General features: G+C 44.7%; 1 protein-coding gene across 3 annotated transcripts in view; it reads right to left on the bottom strand.

The window, feature by feature from the left end:
• The window catches only part of myom1b (myomesin 1b), a 38,440-nt gene extending 27,345 nt beyond the window's left edge, over positions 1 to 11,095 (bottom strand). Inside the window, exons 1-7 of one of the 3 annotated variants that reach the window (XM_049000876.1) lie at positions 10,938 to 11,095; positions 10,037 to 10,213; positions 5,031 to 5,168; positions 4,448 to 4,622; positions 3,287 to 3,444; positions 2,015 to 2,107; positions 646 to 734 (exon numbers count right to left, since the gene is read on the bottom strand). In XM_049000876.1, coding sequence (XP_048856833.1) covers positions 646 to 734; positions 2,015 to 2,107; positions 3,287 to 3,444; positions 4,448 to 4,622; positions 5,031 to 5,168; positions 10,037 to 10,185 — 802 coding nt within the window. In that variant the 5' untranslated portion in view covers positions 10,186 to 10,213; positions 10,938 to 11,095. The remainder of the gene's footprint in view (positions 1 to 645; positions 735 to 2,014; positions 2,108 to 3,286; positions 3,445 to 4,447; positions 4,623 to 5,030; positions 5,169 to 10,036; positions 10,214 to 10,937) is intronic. The other 2 variants (XM_049000875.1, XM_049000877.1) reach the window with 2 other exon arrangements.
• Between the last annotated feature and the right edge of the window lie 7,599 nt (positions 11,096 to 18,694).

The raw sequence follows: 18,694 nt of genomic DNA, 5'->3' as shown, positions 1-18,694 counted from the left end.
ACTGGACCACTTTAACCAACGTACAGCCATATAAACTGGTGAAGCCTAAACAAAACTTAGTTGGAATGACTAAGGTTACAATAACCTGTAACATTTAACCGATATTTTTATCAAAAGCATCTTACACTTTCTATAACTATATTTCACATGACCAATTCGAATTAAGTGCAAGACGCAACGGTACAACAGCATGTCTGAGTCTGGTGAACATCTGGTGTCAATTCGAGATTGCTGCCATTTCATAGTTGTTTGTTAATTTATATTTATTTAATTTTATTTGGCAGAAGCTTTTATCCAAAGTGACATACCATTCAGCCAGTTCTTACAGCAATTTGGGTTTAAGGACCACATTCAAGGGCCCAATGGTGACATCAAAATACTGACTGAGATTTGAACCAGTGGCCTTCTGAGCAGCGTCCCAACCTACTGAGCTACACACCACTACACTAACTAGTGACTCACAGCTGACTGTGCACAGTTGGTTACACTGAGATCCAGGGCTCTGTGGTCCTCACATGACCTTATCCAATGTCTTGTGCCACTACAAGGACTTCAAATCAGTGGCTTCTGGCTACCAGGAATCCAAGTCAAGTGCAATGTCATGTGACAAAACGGGGGGGGCGACAGAGGGCTCCAAGGACCTACTTTTCACCACGATGGAGGCGAAGGCAGAGAGCTCCCCCTTGGAGTTCATGGCAGATACGCGATACTGCGCGGTGTCATCGAAATCACATCTGAAAGGGGAGAGGAAGACGCGTGACAGCTTAGGGCTCGGGCCAAGGACCCTCTGAGGCATGCCTCATGAATGTCCAATGATGACAGACATGTGACGGATCTCATAACCACAGGCTGTAGCGAAAACTGACGCGTAAGAAGGATGATGTAATGCATGTCACATGATAATTATCTGGTGATCAGGGGGTGCGGGTATTCTTAGTGGGAAATGGAAAAAAAAACTCCACATATTTCACGTTTCTCCATTTTTGTGATGGTCAGGGCGACTGATATCCCAAAAGGCTACACTTAGTTTTAAATTACGGAAGAGGAACTGCGGTAGTAAATTAATATATAATTTGCAAATGGTACAACTGGTGTAACAAGCAAGGAATTCAGCCCAGTTCAGAAAATCTAGGAGGTATAATTGATCTTAACATCCAAAGATCAATTGCGCTCTATCATCACTGATTTTACAAAGCAACTTAGAACTAGAAGCAGGTTAAATAAACATCACATCGCACTGTAACCGTGAGCATGTGAGGCCTGTAGGACTGCTTTCATTTTTCCATACTGTACTACCCCGTAATATTCAAAAACCCGGCCACGAATCAGCTACTCTATTCTGGCCTGGGCCAAAAATAAACTACAACTGCCCTTTATCGGGGCAGAATTCCTCTTGGGGTGTCATGGTGGTATAATTAGATGACCTCTTTGTTATCGGGGGTATGGATGGGGGTTAGGAAAAGAAACCTTCTGGTTTCTCCTTTGCGAACTGGAACCAGAACACTATCTGTGGTCACAGTATAAAATACTTTGAACTAGATCCACTAACTTGTCCCCTAGATTTCCCTTGAAGAAAAGCCAGCAAGCTTATATTTCACATAGTACACAGCTAACTTTGCAAGAATAGCCTGTTAGATTAATCATTTTAAAGCTGATGATTAGTCTCATGTACGGAAGGGTCTAATATTTCGTTCAATCAATGCAATGTCAGAAAAGTAAAAGGTCGGGGGGGGGGGGGGTGTACTGGTTCACTCCGACCATTACCACAAAACTCTGAGCCACACCTATCACGAGAGCTACAAGTTTGGAGAGATAGTGTGATCGTGTTGCTGTGACGACTGGCATGTGACCACTATTAGAATGTTTCCTAAAGAATTCCTTATCGCAGCCAGCAGATGTAACCCGGGAGGGCTCTGTATCGCTATCAGGAGGACTGGTGGCTATAATCGCGGCTGGAGAGCAGCGGAAAAAATGCAGCAGGGTACTGAGGCCACCGACAGAAGCGCTCGCCTACCTGTTAACCTCCAGCGAGTGGACGTTGTAGCTGCTCTCAATCTTATACTTGCCCGCATGTGCGAGCGGATCGATAGTGACATTGTTTTTGTACCTGCTCAGGGATAAGGGGACAGAAGAAAGGGAGGAAGGAAAATCAGTGGAAAAAACACAAGCGATGGAGGTGAAGAATATCAGCAGATGTGAACAAAAGTCTGAGGAGAACAAGTGCTGGAAAAGAGGAGAAAATGTGAGAATCTCAGGTAGCTGGGAGACAGAAAAGCACAAGTAACCTCCTGAAAATATGAAGATCTTTGTTGGGTTCCCTACAGCTGTCAAGTCGCTTGTAATTATCCAGGTCAACGAAACCATCTGTAATGTTGCCAGCCAATTAGCACTTCCTACAGATAAACCTTCCCATTGGTTGCACACAGCACTCAAACTCTAAAATAGGCCACACAAGTGTAGCAGCCCGGCCTGTCTGCGTGCGGCTCCAGGAACGCTATCGTCCTTCTGGGAAATAAACCCCGGCTACGTCCTATGAGAACCAACGTCCACCAGCACAGCTTCTGACCTGAAAGGCTACTCATAGGTGTCCCACACTTTCCAAGAATTGCATTGTGGTCTCCGCCACAACATGAAGTCCTAAACTGGCCAGCAGAGGGAGCAGTGGTTAATAAGGATGTGGGATTCAGGGCCTAAGAGTTGGTTGTAGCGTAGGAGTCACAGTGGCTCAGTGGATAGTCCCGTATTCCCACACTTCTGGGATCGTGGATTCAATTTCTTTTTGTGGATAAGCTGTACGTATGGATGGAAGTATATATACCATCCATCCATCCATCCATCCATCCATTTTCCAAATCGCTTATCCTATTGGGTCGCGGGGGGTCCGGAGCCTATCCTGGAAGCAATGGGCATGAGGCAGGGAACAACCCAGGATGGGGGGCCAGCCCATTGCAGGGCACACTCACACACCATTCACTCACACATGCACACCTATGGGCAATTTAGCGACTCCAATTAGCCTTAGCATGTTTTTGGACTGTGGGGGGAAACCGGAGTACCTGGAGGAAACCCCACGACGACATGGGGAGAACATGCAAACTCAACACACATGTGACCCAGGCGGAGACTCGAACCCGGGTCCCAGAGGTGTAAGGCAACAGTGCTAACCACTGCACCACCATGCCGCCCCTGTATATATACCACATAAATAATATATAGAGTATTCACAATTTCCCACTTCTTACCCAGGTTATGTTTTACCCCAGCGAAAGCAACAGGGGGCGCTCACCAGACGACACGAGGCTCCGGCCAGCCAGTCACGGTGCAGTGCAGCCTCACGCACTGCTTCTCCCACACCGTGTGGGAGCGCGGCTTGATCACGAACTCCGGAGCGTGCTGCAGGCTGTCCTCATTCATCCGCCGGTGATGTTCCTCGTTCTCGTAGATCTGGGTGGGGTGACAGAGAGTGCTGATGAGTGTCTAGTCCACCCCCCCGCTAACTATTTAGAGCAGGGAATCCCAGAATTCAACATTTTGATTTTGCCTCTATTGTCGTGGCTGGTTTACGGTGAGGAATTGTTTTCCTTTTCGGAACAGCTGAAGGAATCATAAACATGCGACAGCAGTTAACCCGTAACCTGAGGGCTCCATCGGAACAAAAACTGTCCTTCGTTAAGGCCAGGGTGCACTACTGAAGCCGGTGCATCAGGGGGCTCTGCTAAAAAGGGACCTCAAAAAGCACCCCCACCCTGGTCTGCTAATTTTATTGTTGCCACTTTCCTGTTTAACAACCTCACCATTGTAGAAAACAGTGACGGGGCCTCTGAAGACTCAAATAGCCCAGGGGCCTCTGACCACGGCAGTGTGGGATTCTGACCGCCTCCTTATTGGTCTGGCCCACTGGAGAGTGCCAAAATGTCACTGTTCTTAATGTATCATAGCAGAGGCTCTCAATCTGGGGATTGCCCATCCCATTGGGAATGCATGAAGTTCTATCTGCATCTAGGAGATCCTCTCTAACTGAAAGCGGACACGGGACAGATTTAATATTTAGAAGCACTAATCTATGGGGGCTGGACCTGACAGATACCCAGTCCTGACCTGGTACGTGCATGACATGCTTGTGCATTATTACCAACAGCTATTTATAAACAGGATCTTAGGTCTGTTGAAACCTCAACACACTGTACTGTAGATACATTTTAAGGTCCACATACAAGAATTTGTGATTGTTTAACGGTTAAAAAACATCTATAATGCAGGATTAGACAAAAGAAAAAAAATGCCCATGATGATGGATCACTGGGTAGCATTAGCATCTTTTTATTACCAAAAGTGTAGGGTTGAGGATGTGGGAGAGCAGGCCTGTTATGGACCGTTACTATATGGACCTTGTTGATCATATAATAGGGCCGCCAAGGTCATGTGACTGGGGCGTCCAATCACTCACCTTCTTGCTCAAAGAGATGCGTTCGGCAGACTCCCTCATGGCATAGCGCCTGGAAGTTTGCTCCACCCTCTCAGCCTCCATTTTGCTGGCGAACAGGCTCCTGCGAGCCAAGTGGCCAGCGCTCTCCTTCACCCGTGCCTCCTCCGTGTCGGACAAGCCGCTGGCGAACTCCTGACTGTGAAGGAACAAGGGCGTTGGGTCACTTAAGGATAACAGTGGCCATTTTAACAGTGGCCACTCTGAAAGGGCATCTCAGGAGGACAGAAGAAGTGGAAAAGGGACTGCCTATTGTTATAGGTATGCCTGCTGCGAACAGCAGGCAAGAAGATCTCTAATATGTAAATCAATTTTCAATTGCGACCCACTATGACCTATCAGAGACAAATTTAAGGCTACCATGAATATAAAGTCATCTGTGATTGGTCGAAATGAGGCAGCAGTCTCAGCCTGTACCGGGGGATGGCTCCAGAGAGAAGAGTTTATGACTATAAAGTTAGTTGTCATTGGTCAGAAAGGGTCAAAAGGGTGAATGTCTCAGCCTATACGCCAAAGGACATCCTGGCTAAAGAGTCAATCCACCCACCTGCCTCTAAAGACGGGAACGACGTAGCCGATGATCTGATTCTCTTTGTCCACGGCCAGGTACGTGGGCTTGGCTCTCTTGACTATGGGGCTCGATTTGCTCTCCTCCTCAACCGCAGAGTACCCAGAAGCCCTCAGTCTGTGACAATGGCAACAGGAGTTAGCACTGTAACACTCTAAAGCCAGCGCCCCCTGGGGGATGTGCTGAGAACAGGGGATGTCTCACAGCCACGCAAAGAGGTAAGTAATAAAGTTCCTATAAATGTGCTTTTTGTCAGTTTAATGCATAAACAATACACGCTCATCAGCCAATAAGTAAGTGGGGAGGAAATGAGAGTTAAATCTGAATGGGAATGTATCACATCTTAGCATTCATGTGTTACCTCAACAGGGGATTTTCGCCTGGCCACTGTAAAGCAAGACTGGGCAGAGAAGCCCTGTAGGATAGTGACATGCGGATTGGCTCTGATGCCATCTGAGTCATATATGTGCAAATCACCCACCCGCCACCCACACCAAAGGGTTATCACTTCTAACACTATGTTACATATGACATATTCAGCACTTGATTTGTCATTAACTATTTCATTTAATCATTCCCACACGTAACTTTTTTTTCTTGTTCTTAATTCTCATTTGATTTTCACCTGCATCTTTTTTTCTCAACACAAATGGAGAGAGTCTGGCCTGCTAATTTGTACTTGATAAAAATTAAGCTTAAAATATGTTCACATTTTAGACAATATAGTTAATATTTCCCTCATTTATGATATATATCAGCCCTGCGATGGGCTGGCCCCCCGTCCTGGGTTGTTCCCTGCCTCATGCCCATTGCTTCCGGGATAGGCTTTGGACCCCCCGCGACCCAGTAGAATAAGCGGTTTGGAAAATGGATGGATGGATGGATGATATATATCACCCACCCACAACCCATCCACTATTAATGAGAATGTTCATTTTTACAACACGGCCTGTCCAATCTGTGGATAAACCGTGGTTCCCATGGATATAACCGAGGTCTGCGCATCACTGCTGCGGGGGAAGGAGAGGGGAATGTGGCTCTCTGCTAGACACAAGGGGGCACATATTTATGAGCAACAGACAGCATTACTCTGGGAATTCAAGTCAGCTTGGTAAAGGTGACAGAGGGAGAGATTCTGTACATCATTCATGCCACACTTCCAGATCTCTCTGCCTCAGGCACAGGCTAGGCTGATGAAATCTCGGCACAGAAACACTCCGGATGCCTGGCACCGCCCATCTAGCATTAAGGGGCAGGATTAATGGCCAAAAATTCAGACTCAGCTCAAATTCTCCTTTTTTTTCCGTTTCCATTTTGTCAATTTAGACAGAATAGTATACCAAGTATCCAAGCTATGTAAAGTAATATTCTGGGGATGAATCAGCTGCTGCCCTCTGCAGGGATTACGAGACACTACAGCAGGGGTCTCCAACTCTGGTCCTGAAGGTAAATACCAGGAACAGGTGTGGCTCATCAGAAGCCAAGTGGGACAGAAAACCTACTGGATAGTAGCTCTCCAGGACCGGAGTTGGAGACCCCTGCACTACAGGATCTCTCAGACAATGAGCACAAAACAATGAACGAGCGAGACGGACTCGTCAGTCATTTTCCTTTTACTGCTTTTACAATAAGCCTTGCACTCTTTCGTAGAAGCTGACAACCATAAAAACTGCGGCGTGCCTCCAAAGATAGCAGCTAACATGTTCTAATGCCGTGGCCTTTCACGAAACACAAACCTGCGCGCTCGAGTCTGCTGAACACCACAAAGGAATTACGATAATTATCTGCTGGTCAGTCAGAGAGTGCGATGTCGTAGACTGAGCAAATTCCTTAGCGTGACTTATCTACTATGCTTGTCCATTAATGTGTCAGTGCATGTTCTGACCATCCACGCTCTCTGCCCTTCTTCCCACATGACCCAGGGTGGGCGTCATCTGAGCTGGAGTCCTGGTTCAGTTCCACGGAAGGGTGACATTGTGGATGTGACCTATGAACTGCGACATCATGGGCGCAGACTGCAATCTGCCACCCTACACAGGCCAGAGTGGAGAACTGACTCATTGATGGACTTTGGCTTTGCCCCCGACCACAGCTTACACCTTGCTTTTAACACACAAGGCCATTCGTTCTCTCTTTCTTTAATAATGTTAGCACTCCTAAGAGGGTTGGGCAGCTAGTTGACTTTGGACCCCCAGTGGTTTTTTTGCTCCCTACTTGGGAGCATTTCATTCCTCTCCTCCATTGTCGTCTGGCTCTCTTTCTTTCATTCCTCTATCTTTCTTTTTCCTAGTTTTTTGTATTGTTCTCTCTCAATGATGTTGTAATGTAATGGGCTGTATAAAAATAAACTGAAATCTGGCGGACCGGTGACCAACATTAACCAGCATGATCCGAACCCGTCTCAGCCACCAGAGGTGCTGAAGTCCTGAACCCAGGCCCAGTTCTGCTCACAGGCTCACGCTGCAACATTCTCCCCCATCAATCAGTCCGTTAGCGGCCAGCTTACTGGAGCGAAGACCAGCTGTCCCCTGACGTCACTGGCGTCTCCTGCCAGCTGTAAAACAAAGGCCTTGACACCTGGGCCAGGGGGGTGGGGAGGCTCTTCAGATAGACTGAGCTTCTGTCCTTGTACCAGGAATCCACCCGAGGATCAACTATGGCATTAACTCAGGACCTAATCCACCAAACACTGAAATAATATCCTGGAGGAGAATATTCATGAATTTCCCTCTGGGATCAGATCAGATATATTTCACTACTTTATTCTGTGAAAGGTCAAACCACTTTACTTTATACTAAGGCAAACCCAATGAGACAACTCAATAATGCCACTCTATCAAAAAGAAAGTTCTCTCTCAAAAATAAATTATATCTATTAAAATTCATTACATATAGTGACTGATTAACAGCACAATTTGTGTATCCATAAGACACAACGTAGTTGAAACTTCAATTCTATCAAATAGTTATTTTTAGTAGTTTATCGGTCGCTGTAAGAGATTCCTTATACTGTATGTTGAAGTCTGTTTGTGACCTTGTTGGTTCTGAGCTACCGTTTTGCTTTTCTGGAAACCATAGAGGTGAGGTAACCCTACTGGCTGGACCACCAGAAAGCCAATAGCCTTGATCGGACTGAATTTAGAGGTTTATTCCATGATAAACACCAACCATGTACAAGAGCACAGACAGACAGCTATCCTACCCTGACACATCCTCTGATCCTCTCTCCTGGCGTGGCCAAAACCTGAAAAGGGTCAACACGCTCCTCTCTCAAGACAAAAATATTCAAGGAATCATCATGATGTCAAGGGAATTAAGTCAAATTAAGCACCGCTTCACATTCATGGAGAGACAGCTTGCTTCAGCTACATCTCCAAACTGATCGCTGTTGGTGGTATGACCTGAACTGCTGATCTTTGGTAGCTCTGTGTCACCCGAAGCTGCTGAAGTCACATAGTCTCAGCAGGCTTTTCAAACATGACCTTTACAGAGGTCACTGTGCTCACACAGGGATTACAAAACAGGCATGCTGCATGTTCACTCAGTTCAAGCCAAAACCAAACTGCTTTTCTTATATTTTCAATGAATATCACAGCTAACACATTACTGAACAATTCAGTCATGGAAAAAAAGTCAAAATTAAAAATCTACACTATTCCTAGGCAGAAGAGCGGTTGATTACTACTATACAACAGTTTCAGGTTCAGTCCCAATTCACCATGAAGCTGGAGGAAGCTATGAAAATCATTCAAACTTTCCCAAAACCAGAACTGGCCACCAAAACATCTTAGTGCCAGCTGCTGTTTCATGCACTATTACAAAACCATCAGAAGATCCACAGATCCTCAAACCAACCAATGCTGGCCCTGATGGCATTTCAGTGGGATTTGACGTTTTCTGAAATTCATCCGTCGTCTCTGGGTACAGTTGCAGTGCAGGTACGAAATATCTTGCCCTAACACAACCATATAACTCAACTCAAAGTATGTCTTAAAGCCAGTGCTTGAAGTGGGGAAAAAAGGCTGCAGGTACTCCCCTTGTTATACAGTACTGGGTGCCCGTACTGCCAACATTATTCAGTACCATGTGCAGTTACTCTCCTTGTTATTCAGAATCAGGTGGCAGTACTGCCCTTGTTATTCGGTACCAGATGCCAGTACTGCCAATGTTATTTGGCACCAGCAGAAATTGAGAGATGCTGGTACTCTGAAGGAAAAAACAAAGAGGTGCTGTACAGTGAGTACCAGTACAGCGAGTACCAGTACAGCGAGTACCAGTACAGCGAGTACCAGTACAGCGAGTACCAGCCGACTTCAAGCACTGCCTACAGAAGGGTTCCAAAACTCTGGTCCTGGAGTGTCAGTTTACAAATTTCCCTGTTCAGTCACACCTATTAAACCTGGTAATTAGCGGATTAAGGTGTCTGTTGAGCAGGGAAATCCGCAAACGGTGTTGGATTCTGGATCTCCAGGGCCAGAACTGGGGAACTCTGGCCTATAGCCTTATGAAATCAGACTCGTCCAGGTCGGGGGACCTATACCTGAGGTAACCACCTGACACAAACAGTACAAAGACCGTGTAGTCTGTAAGCATGCATTTATAACGGAGGACTTAAATACCTATTCCAAATCCTTATACATTCTTTTGACTATTATGCGTTATTATAAGGGCGCACAAGTATTAGAGATGATTTAAGGATTATCAAGGCCCATGTTAAATGTTCTAATTAGACCATATTTTCTGAACGAATGGCAACTTTGGAGAGTTTAGTGGTGTAAGTCAAGGAGAGAAGAAGAAGGAGCTCAGGTCAAGGATTGAGAGGGAGGTTTGGAGAGATCCAGGTGGTTAGTTGAAAGAAGGAGGGCTTGATAGAATGGAAGTGGGTGCTCAGTTAGGCTCATCCTGTGCCTGTTTCTCAGGTAAGTACGGGTCGGGTAAAAAACGCAGCGGCACAGGCCAGCACCGTAAGTACTCAGCCCCCTTACCCTCTGCTGCTGATGCTGCTTGCGCTACCCTGCGCCGCGTAACTGCTGGACTGGCGGTACTGGCTAACCGCGGACTGCAGCTCCTTGCTGCGGTAAGCGCGGTCATAGTGGCGGTGATGTTTCTGGTAGAAAGGCAGGGATCCCGACATCCTGCGCCGTTCCGAGTCTCCGGCAGCCCTGTGCGTTTCCATTCAGCATCCATTAACGTCTCCGTTAATGATCAAGGCTTCCGAAATGCTTTTCGTCGGCTCTTGTTAACGATTTAGTAGTGGTGAAGCTAATTGTCGCCTTCGTTTCAGGTGTTTTGGTTTCTTTCGGCAATAAATACATGTTCTCACCCATTGTTAATGACAATGCGCGGAACAGAGTGTTGTACGTATTTGTCAGAGTGACATTTTTTTTTTTCATTTACCTTTATTTAACCAGGCAAGACAGATTAAGAACATGTTTCTTATTTACAACTGTGGCCTGGAAGATACATATATACTACTTTTAAAAACTTTAAAAAACTATTTTTACTTGGACCCCGAAGTGATGCAGTACATGGATGGCAGGCGAGAGTAGTTGGACAGCTTAAGTTATTAGTTAGAAATGTCATTAGCAAAAATTATAAAGTACTGTACAGCAATATATAAAACATTAAATTAAGTAATAAAAATAAACATCGATTTCATTGACACATTGTGTAAAAATGTAATGAAAGTAAATTACAATCAGAAAGGATTTTGTAAATTATAGGACCCGGCTGTGCACACACGTAAATTGATGAGTACTGTATGAAGCAATTAAGAAGTTGTGTAGGCCTAATTAATGAGACTGCAGCAGCGATGCGCTTACAATCATACGCATGGTCTGCGATCATTAAACTCGATAGCAAAACATTTTTATAAGTTTTACTTGCCTATGACAACGTGTTCCCCGTGGGTAGAAAGATGTCAGAGAGACGATCGACTGCAAAAGCTGGAAAGCGGGCGGTGAGAGCCTGCCAAATCGGCGTACGGGGATGCCGACCGCGAAACAAAAATAATGCTGGCTCTCGGCGGAATGTGGATGCCGCCTTCCCGACCTTTTATGGCCACGGAGACCGTTAAATATAGCTGGGCGGCTGGCCCGGGGCACGACGATCACGGCGCCGCGGGGTGGGCGTCCGCTGCCGGTGACTTAAAGCGCACCGCAGGATTTTAATGCTTTCACATTTTTATTATTTATTTTTTTTGGGGGGGGGGGATAACCCGAAGAGATGCAATAGATTTGTAACATTGTCTTTAACCCGTGTAAGAAGAATGTAAGTGATCGCACGGTCGGGGTGACAGGCTGACATTCTCGTAGGGAATACTATGCACAGTAACTGGAGCCGAGCATTACTGCCCCCTCACCTGTCCCACGTACAAATACTGTAGGACCATATGTCGGGAAACAACACTTATCATGACACAGTGAAATAATGTAGTTTCGGTTACGTAACACGTGCGTGTTATAGTTGCAGGATATAAATATCCATATATTTTATGCTACAGCCCGCTCATCCGATACAAGGTGCGGTCTCTGAAATCTCATTCCTCAGAACACAGAGAAGATATTGTCAAAAATAGTTTAAAAATATGACTGGCGCACAATGCCTACCCAGGTCATGCCTATGCAGGACATCACGTAAGTGGGCACATAATTAGCGACATCCATTACGGAATGGAAGCTTTATCTAATTGAGGGTGATATTGGCAGCACCTGCGAAGCCATGGAGACCAGCTAACGATAGTCCTTAGTGTTAGCGGCCCTCCCGCCTGCTAAGTTTAGCCGCGCGACAGAGCGCAGTCCCTCTGCGCGCGGCATTGCTGCCCCGTGACGCAGGAAGCCGCGCCCGAAGTCCGTGTGATGGAAACTATTGTGTGTTTTTAGCTGGTGTGCGATAGCCCGCTACCACAGAATAACCTAACTACGATATCTTAGCCTACCTGCGATAGCATAACCTAGCCATGATAACATAACATGGCCAACCTAATTACGATATCATATACACAAGTGTGAAAATGAAGGAATTGTGTTTATTACATTTTGTTGATATTAGACTAAATGCTAAAATAATGGTCATAAATTTGACCATGTTGGGCGTGGTGCACTGGAGGGCCCCATGGAGTTTTTTGCATAGGGCCCCCAGTCTCTGTAGAATTGCAAATCTATCCATCCATGTTCCAATTACTTATCCAGTACATGGTCATAGAGAGCTGTTATGTACGTGAATATGGCTGTAATAATAATAATATAAAATTTATTTAAACTTGAAATGAAGAATCTGCAGAAATCCACCAAAAATCCTGCAGTGACTTGTCATTCCATACAGTTTTACTATGATATTCTGGAATTTCAAAGTCAAAAAGTCAAAGTCTAAAGTGTTTACGCCAAACTGCGACGATTTCTTACTCTTCAAGACACAGGGAAATTGATACATGCCTCTGTATACAGTAGGTTAGGCTACTGTAATGCTATGTTATCTGGCAGCACACACTGCACAATAAATACCTTGCCACATATGCAAAATGCAGCAGCTCGAATTGTCACCAGGAGCAGGAAGTTTGAACACATAAGTCCTGTTCTTAGTTCCCTGCATTGGCTTCCTGTTAGGGTTAGAGCTGACTTCAAAGTTCTCCTACTTACATATAAGGCAGTTAAAGGTCTAGCTCCTGCCTACATGACAGAATTACTTCAAGTTTACAAGCCTTGTCGTCAACTCAGGTCACAGAATGCAGGTTTTCTGGTCGTTCCACTTACCAATAAAGTGAGAATCGCTGGCAAAGCATTCTGCTACAGGGCCCCTATATTGTGGAATGGATTACCAGCCTATGTTCGGGGTGCCGATTCAATCTCGGTCTTTAAATCTCGACTAAAGACCCATTACTTCAGCTTAGCTTACCCGCAACCTACCACACCGTAACTATGGCTGCTGGTGCTGCTGTACATGTCATTTTTATCTACTATGCTTGTCCGTTTATGTGTCAACGCATGTTCTGACCATCCATGCTCTCTGCCTTCCCATATGTCTGGGTGGTGCCCAGGGTGGGCACCATCTGAGCTGGAGTCCTGGTTCAGTCCCCTGGAGGGGTGACATCGCAAATGGGTCATACGAACTGCAGCCTTCAGTACCACCCGACACAGCTGAACGTGGTGAAGAGGCTTCAGCCACCCCTCAAAAGCCAACATGGATGACGGAGTCATTGATGGACTTTGTCTTCATTCTTCATCACAGCTTATACCTACCTTTTAGCAAGCATGTCCACTCTTTTCTGTTCTCAGTAATATTAGTTTGCCCGGGGGAGTTGGATTTTTTTCCTCCCTACTTGGGATTTTACGGTTCCTCTCCTCCATTGTCTTCTGATTTTCTTCCTTCTTTCCCATTCTGTGTCTCCCTATATAAAAATAAATTGAATTGAATATTGTCAATTCCACCATAGGTGGAGGATTGAAATTACGTTACTCTCAGACTCCCCAGGGACTGCACTACAACGACAAGACAGACAAGCAAAACAGGAATAAGTATTCATATATATATACATGTATGAAAATGCAAAAATAAAATTAAATTCTTTGTGCAAAAGATATAAGGCAGTGCAAATATAGTGGATTCACAGTGCAAATGCAGACAGCAGCCGTGTTTAGTTTTACAGTTTTTGTTGTAGGTAAGTAAACAAAGTGCAGCCACGGAAAAAATTAAGAAATCGCAGCACAATTTTTGTCACTTTTTCCCCTCAATTTATGGGTGTGTGTCTGTGAATAATACAGAATTTGTGTTTGCAAATGAAGTTACCTGGTTCTTCCCTCTTTCTTATTAACCCTTATTAAGGGTTTCTTCCTTGCTTAATGTGACTTGATACAAACTGTCCTAGCAGGGCACTTTACACCTGCACTCAATGTTTCCCCATTCCTTTTGAAGGTCACTTGATGACATCCTCCAATTCATGAGAAACTTGGATGAGTTGACGGTCATCTCTTCCATTAGAAAATCACTTCCGGCCTTTACCTGGCTGGTTTCTGGTCATTCGCAGTGTTTGCTGCTTCACTTTACTTTTGTGTGCTGCAGTCTTTGATATTCTGTACCTGGAAGCATCCTACTGCTCAGCGTACCTTTCTGCTAGAAGGATCACGATTAAACCAGGATTTTAAAATGTTAAAAAAAAATTGTTTGAAAAAGCAGAGCAGTCTCTTAATTTTTTTTTGCGGCTTTAAGTAAAGTGGCTAGTGCTAGATATGGGTGGGTGGGAGTTATAGCCCAGATTTTTTGGCAGCAGTGGGGATGGTGGGGGGAGGGGAGAGAGAGGAGAGTGTTCAACTTCCTGACAACTTGCTGGATGAAACTATTCCTCAGTTTGGTGGAGCAGGCGCAGAGGCTCCTTTACCTTCTCCCAGATGGCAGGATACTGAAGAGGCTGTAACTGGGTGGGGTCTCCCGCAACACTGACTGCTTTGCGGGCTGGGCAGGTGTAATAGGGCCGGGTGGGGTCTCCCGCAACGCTGACTGCTTGCAGGGTAGGTGGGTGGGGTCTCCTGCAGTGCTGACTGCTCTGTGGACTAGGCGGTTGTTGTAGATGTCCAGGAGGGAGGGGAGTGGGGCCCCAATGATCTTTCCTTCTGTGTTCACTATGCCCTGCAGGGTTTTTCGATTGTTGGCAGTGCAGCTTCTGAAAAACACAGTGATGCAGTTTGTCAGGACACTTTCAGTGGCACCTAGAAAGAAGGAGGCCACGATTGGTACCAGGGCACTAGCTCTCTTTAATTTGCAGAGGAAGTAGAGGCATTGTAGGGCTTTCTTTGCCAGTGATGTGGTGTTCCTTGACCAGGAGAAGTCCCATGTGATGTGCACCCCTAAGAATTTCGTGCTGCTCACCCTTTTCACAATAGTATTATTTATGCTCAAAGGGGGTAGGGTAGGTCGCAGTAGTGTCATCCGCAGAGTGTCACTTTAAGGTAACGTGAACTGTTAGTTGGAAAAATGCTTTTTAAGGTTTACAGGATTACATGCAAGCTCACACTGGAAGGCTGTTGAGATGTGTGACACTGAACTTCAAAGCAAATTATTTTGTCAATCAGAAGATTTAATCTGGTCCTGCAATCTTGTTAAGCCGGCGATAACACCCCTCTCCCCCTGGGTACCTAGCTGCCAATCAGTCTGTCTGTGAAGTGCATTTTCTGTGAAAAGGGACTGGTTACAGAACAAGGACCCATGATGCCAGTCGAGAAGGAATGTGACAACACGATGGGGTAATGACTTCATCTCATCAGACCGTGTGATAAATTCGAGTCACCGTCAGATGTCACTGATTTCTATTTTAACCTGTATCGTGGCCACCCATATGTCTCTGGGAGCTTAACCCACCTGTCACCCCCCCCGTTCACCTGCACATCCACTAAATCATTGTCAAGCCGCCTCTGTTTCTGGCATTAGCAAAGGCTTTTGAGGAACCAGAAGCAGGAAAGACAGCAGCTCACCAATAGGGTGGGGCTTGGCCTGGATGTCACCATGGCAACATTTATTCCAAAATAGGAGGTTTCAATGCTGACTGAAATTGGAGTGACCATCAGGCTTTGCACTTGTGACAAAGACCGCATCAGCTGCCTTCTAATTAATAGTGATGGTCCAGCCTTTATCTTTAGAGATTGAAGGCGATTTCCAAGCTTTGGAAATTTTCAAACTAATTTATTTTTATGCAGTATCCCAAGGCACTTGGCAAGCGCGGGGCTAATCCATTATCACAATGTTTATACAAAATAGTGTACGTGAAACAGGGGAAAAGGAAAGAAAGAAAGAATGCCGGAAGACAGTAGGGGACAGAAACCAAAAACTCCCCAGCAGGAAGGGAAAAATAGCTTTATGGTCTACTGACGTTTACTCTAACTTGCCAAATTTTCAAAGACTATCTGCCTTTTGAAAAAAGCAAACGAAATGTACACAAAATACGTGCAATTTATTATCCCTAAAAATTAGAGATACAGCGGAATATTTCGAACACTTCTGATTCGCGGTTTCTTATTTGCGTAAAGTGTGGCGCAGGGAGGCAGGATGAATTTGGTGAACTAACATGATTTAGCTTGGGGTTTGGACGTCATAGGAGTGCGCAACATCACTGGCGCCCGTCTGAGCTTCACTTCGTCTTTAGTGTGTGGAAACAAGATAGATCGTGTGTTTGTATATTCATGGGGGGCTAGGGGCACGATGGATGGAATCCTAAGTATGGGGAAGACTATCGAGGCAGAGGTCTTATTATAGTAACAATGCAAGTATCTTTCCTTTACCTAAGTTTTCCTTTTTAAATACCTTGATCAGTGTTGACGGTGTGTGGCATTTTAGTTATGTTGAGTTATGCTGAGCTTCATAGTTTCATATCATGTTCAAAATTAAGGAATCTGGACGTTTGTGTTTCATAAAGTTTTTACTGGCCAAACGGTAAATTATGATAGATAGCTTACGACTTATTCTGTAAAATATATGGTTGACATTACTTTTGACTCTACATTTTGTTCAGTTAATAATGAGAATGGCGTTCCTTAATAAACGCCATTGAAATGCAATGAGGACGCATTTATGAGTAGTTTCTACGTCATTTGCCTGCCCTCTAGTGGCTACAGAGACAAAGATCGCCACCAGCGCAGACCGACATGCTGATTATGCCACAACAATAAAACTCCATATTCAACATGGTAATCACAAAGGCCTGGTTTCAAATAACATGAGTTAACCGATCTTTGGTGAGCAATTTCTTGTGAATGGTTGCGGAACGTTCTGGATTAAGTGCATGGTGACAGGAAGATCAAGTCCCCAGCTTTACACTAATAGGTATGAAAACCCAGCAGATATAGTGATCCCAACTGCTTTTAGAATGCAGCAGTGTACAACCCCCCCTCCCCCAAAAAAAAGTCAAGTCACTACAGCTAATGCTAGTCAGTTGATGGTAAAAGAAAAGAAACAGACAGGACTGCGTGTTGGGGGTGGGGCCCATCCCAGGCAGCCCTGGACACATGGCAGGGGTCACCCTTGATGGGATGTGTTATCTAGAATATGTTGTCTAAGACCCGCTGGACTCTGGTCCGTGAAGACCATGACTGTTCTTTCAGAATGAATATAAACCTTTGTGCCCTCTACAGGCTAATTAGGGATCTGCAGGTTGATCTGGTACAGTAAATGGAGCTAACTAGAAATACAAGTATTAAACAAAATTCAACAATAACAACAAGATGTGTTTAGGTTTAAAAGGAGCATTGAAGAGGTTAATTTCACACTATGCTGCATATTATTCTCTATTTATTATATTTTATATGTGCTACCACAGATTTTGTGTGCGTTGTACAATTATCCCAGTTTTCAACCAGACCTCATCCACAGATAATTTTATGGGGATGATACCATTATCTTTCATTTCTGGGGTGGTGCAAATTATTATGATGTTTTTGTTCTGCCCCTGATCCCTCAGCCACTGGTTTTACCCAAAGTTACTTACATGTTTTATGAAATCTGCTTTTTATATATTTAGATATTTACTGAAGTTGGCCCAAGGCTATGACAGTTCACCTCACCAATATAGAAGTGCAAACTTGATTATTCATGTCTTTTTGTCCTGAATACAGGATGATCCTATCCTCATCCATTACCCCCAACTGGTTCCCTGGGATTCAATTAAATGTTATTGGGAAACAGTAAGTGGTGATGGTGTGTTTCTCCCACAGATGTGGCTGAATGATTTCTGATGCTGGAGATATTAATAGGGATGAACCAGTGAGGAATGAGACGAAGGGTGCGTGTTTACCATACTAGACATTAGTATGCCATACTAGAACAGCATTACACTGTAGACAACGGTGTTTATTATGGCACACATTATACCGACACATTATTATATTACATATTAGTATTATATTTTGTTACTATTGCATCATACAGATCCCCACCCCCCAGCCATACCAAACATACTATGGGCAGGGAAAATATAAAGTGCCTTGAGCAATGTAATGTTGGGAAATGTGCTATACAAATTGGATTAATGTACTACAACAAAAATGGAATGATCATACTTTATCCCAGTGGGGAAATTCTTTTTTGCCTACCTCATCTCTCTCTCCATCCATTGCCCCTTATATCCCTATTCTTCTGTCAGCACAAGTAGCCCTAACGACCATATTACCACTGAATACCTCAAGGGTCACGTGATGGTTTAATGGTTAGCAATGCTCCCTCGTGCATCCATGTTTAGGCCAACATCGTTGGAATTTTAATAGCGTTCTCATATCATTTGCACTAACAACCATTTCAAAACAGATGGTAAAAAAAATCAAACGAAGTCCTCTTCGACTGACATTTACATGTGTTGTCTCAACAGAATAAGCAGTCTAATTGTTAATAATAACTTATTTGACTCATGAATTCAGGAATACACTAAATAAGTCCCAGCTATTTCTCCAAACACGAATTACTGTGTAGACAAAACCCCACAGGTGCAGCTCTATTTGAAATAAAACCGCACGTATCACTTTCCAAAAACCAGGACAGTTTGAATAAACGTCCCACGAGCGGTAAGTGACTGCCGCCATAGATATGCCGAATATTCCCCGCAGGGCTTAGGAGGATACTCAAACTCGCCTTCCATACAAACATCCCTGGAAGTGGTAACACACAGG

The sequence above is a fragment of the Brienomyrus brachyistius genome, unplaced genomic scaffold (assembly GCF_023856365.1).
Source record: "Brienomyrus brachyistius isolate T26 unplaced genomic scaffold, BBRACH_0.4 scaffold54, whole genome shotgun sequence".
In the NCBI taxonomy this organism is placed as follows: domain Eukaryota; kingdom Metazoa; phylum Chordata; class Actinopteri; order Osteoglossiformes; family Mormyridae; genus Brienomyrus; species Brienomyrus brachyistius.
Note: the sequence above shows the minus strand (reverse complement) of the source record. Positions and strands in the feature narration are given on the sequence as shown.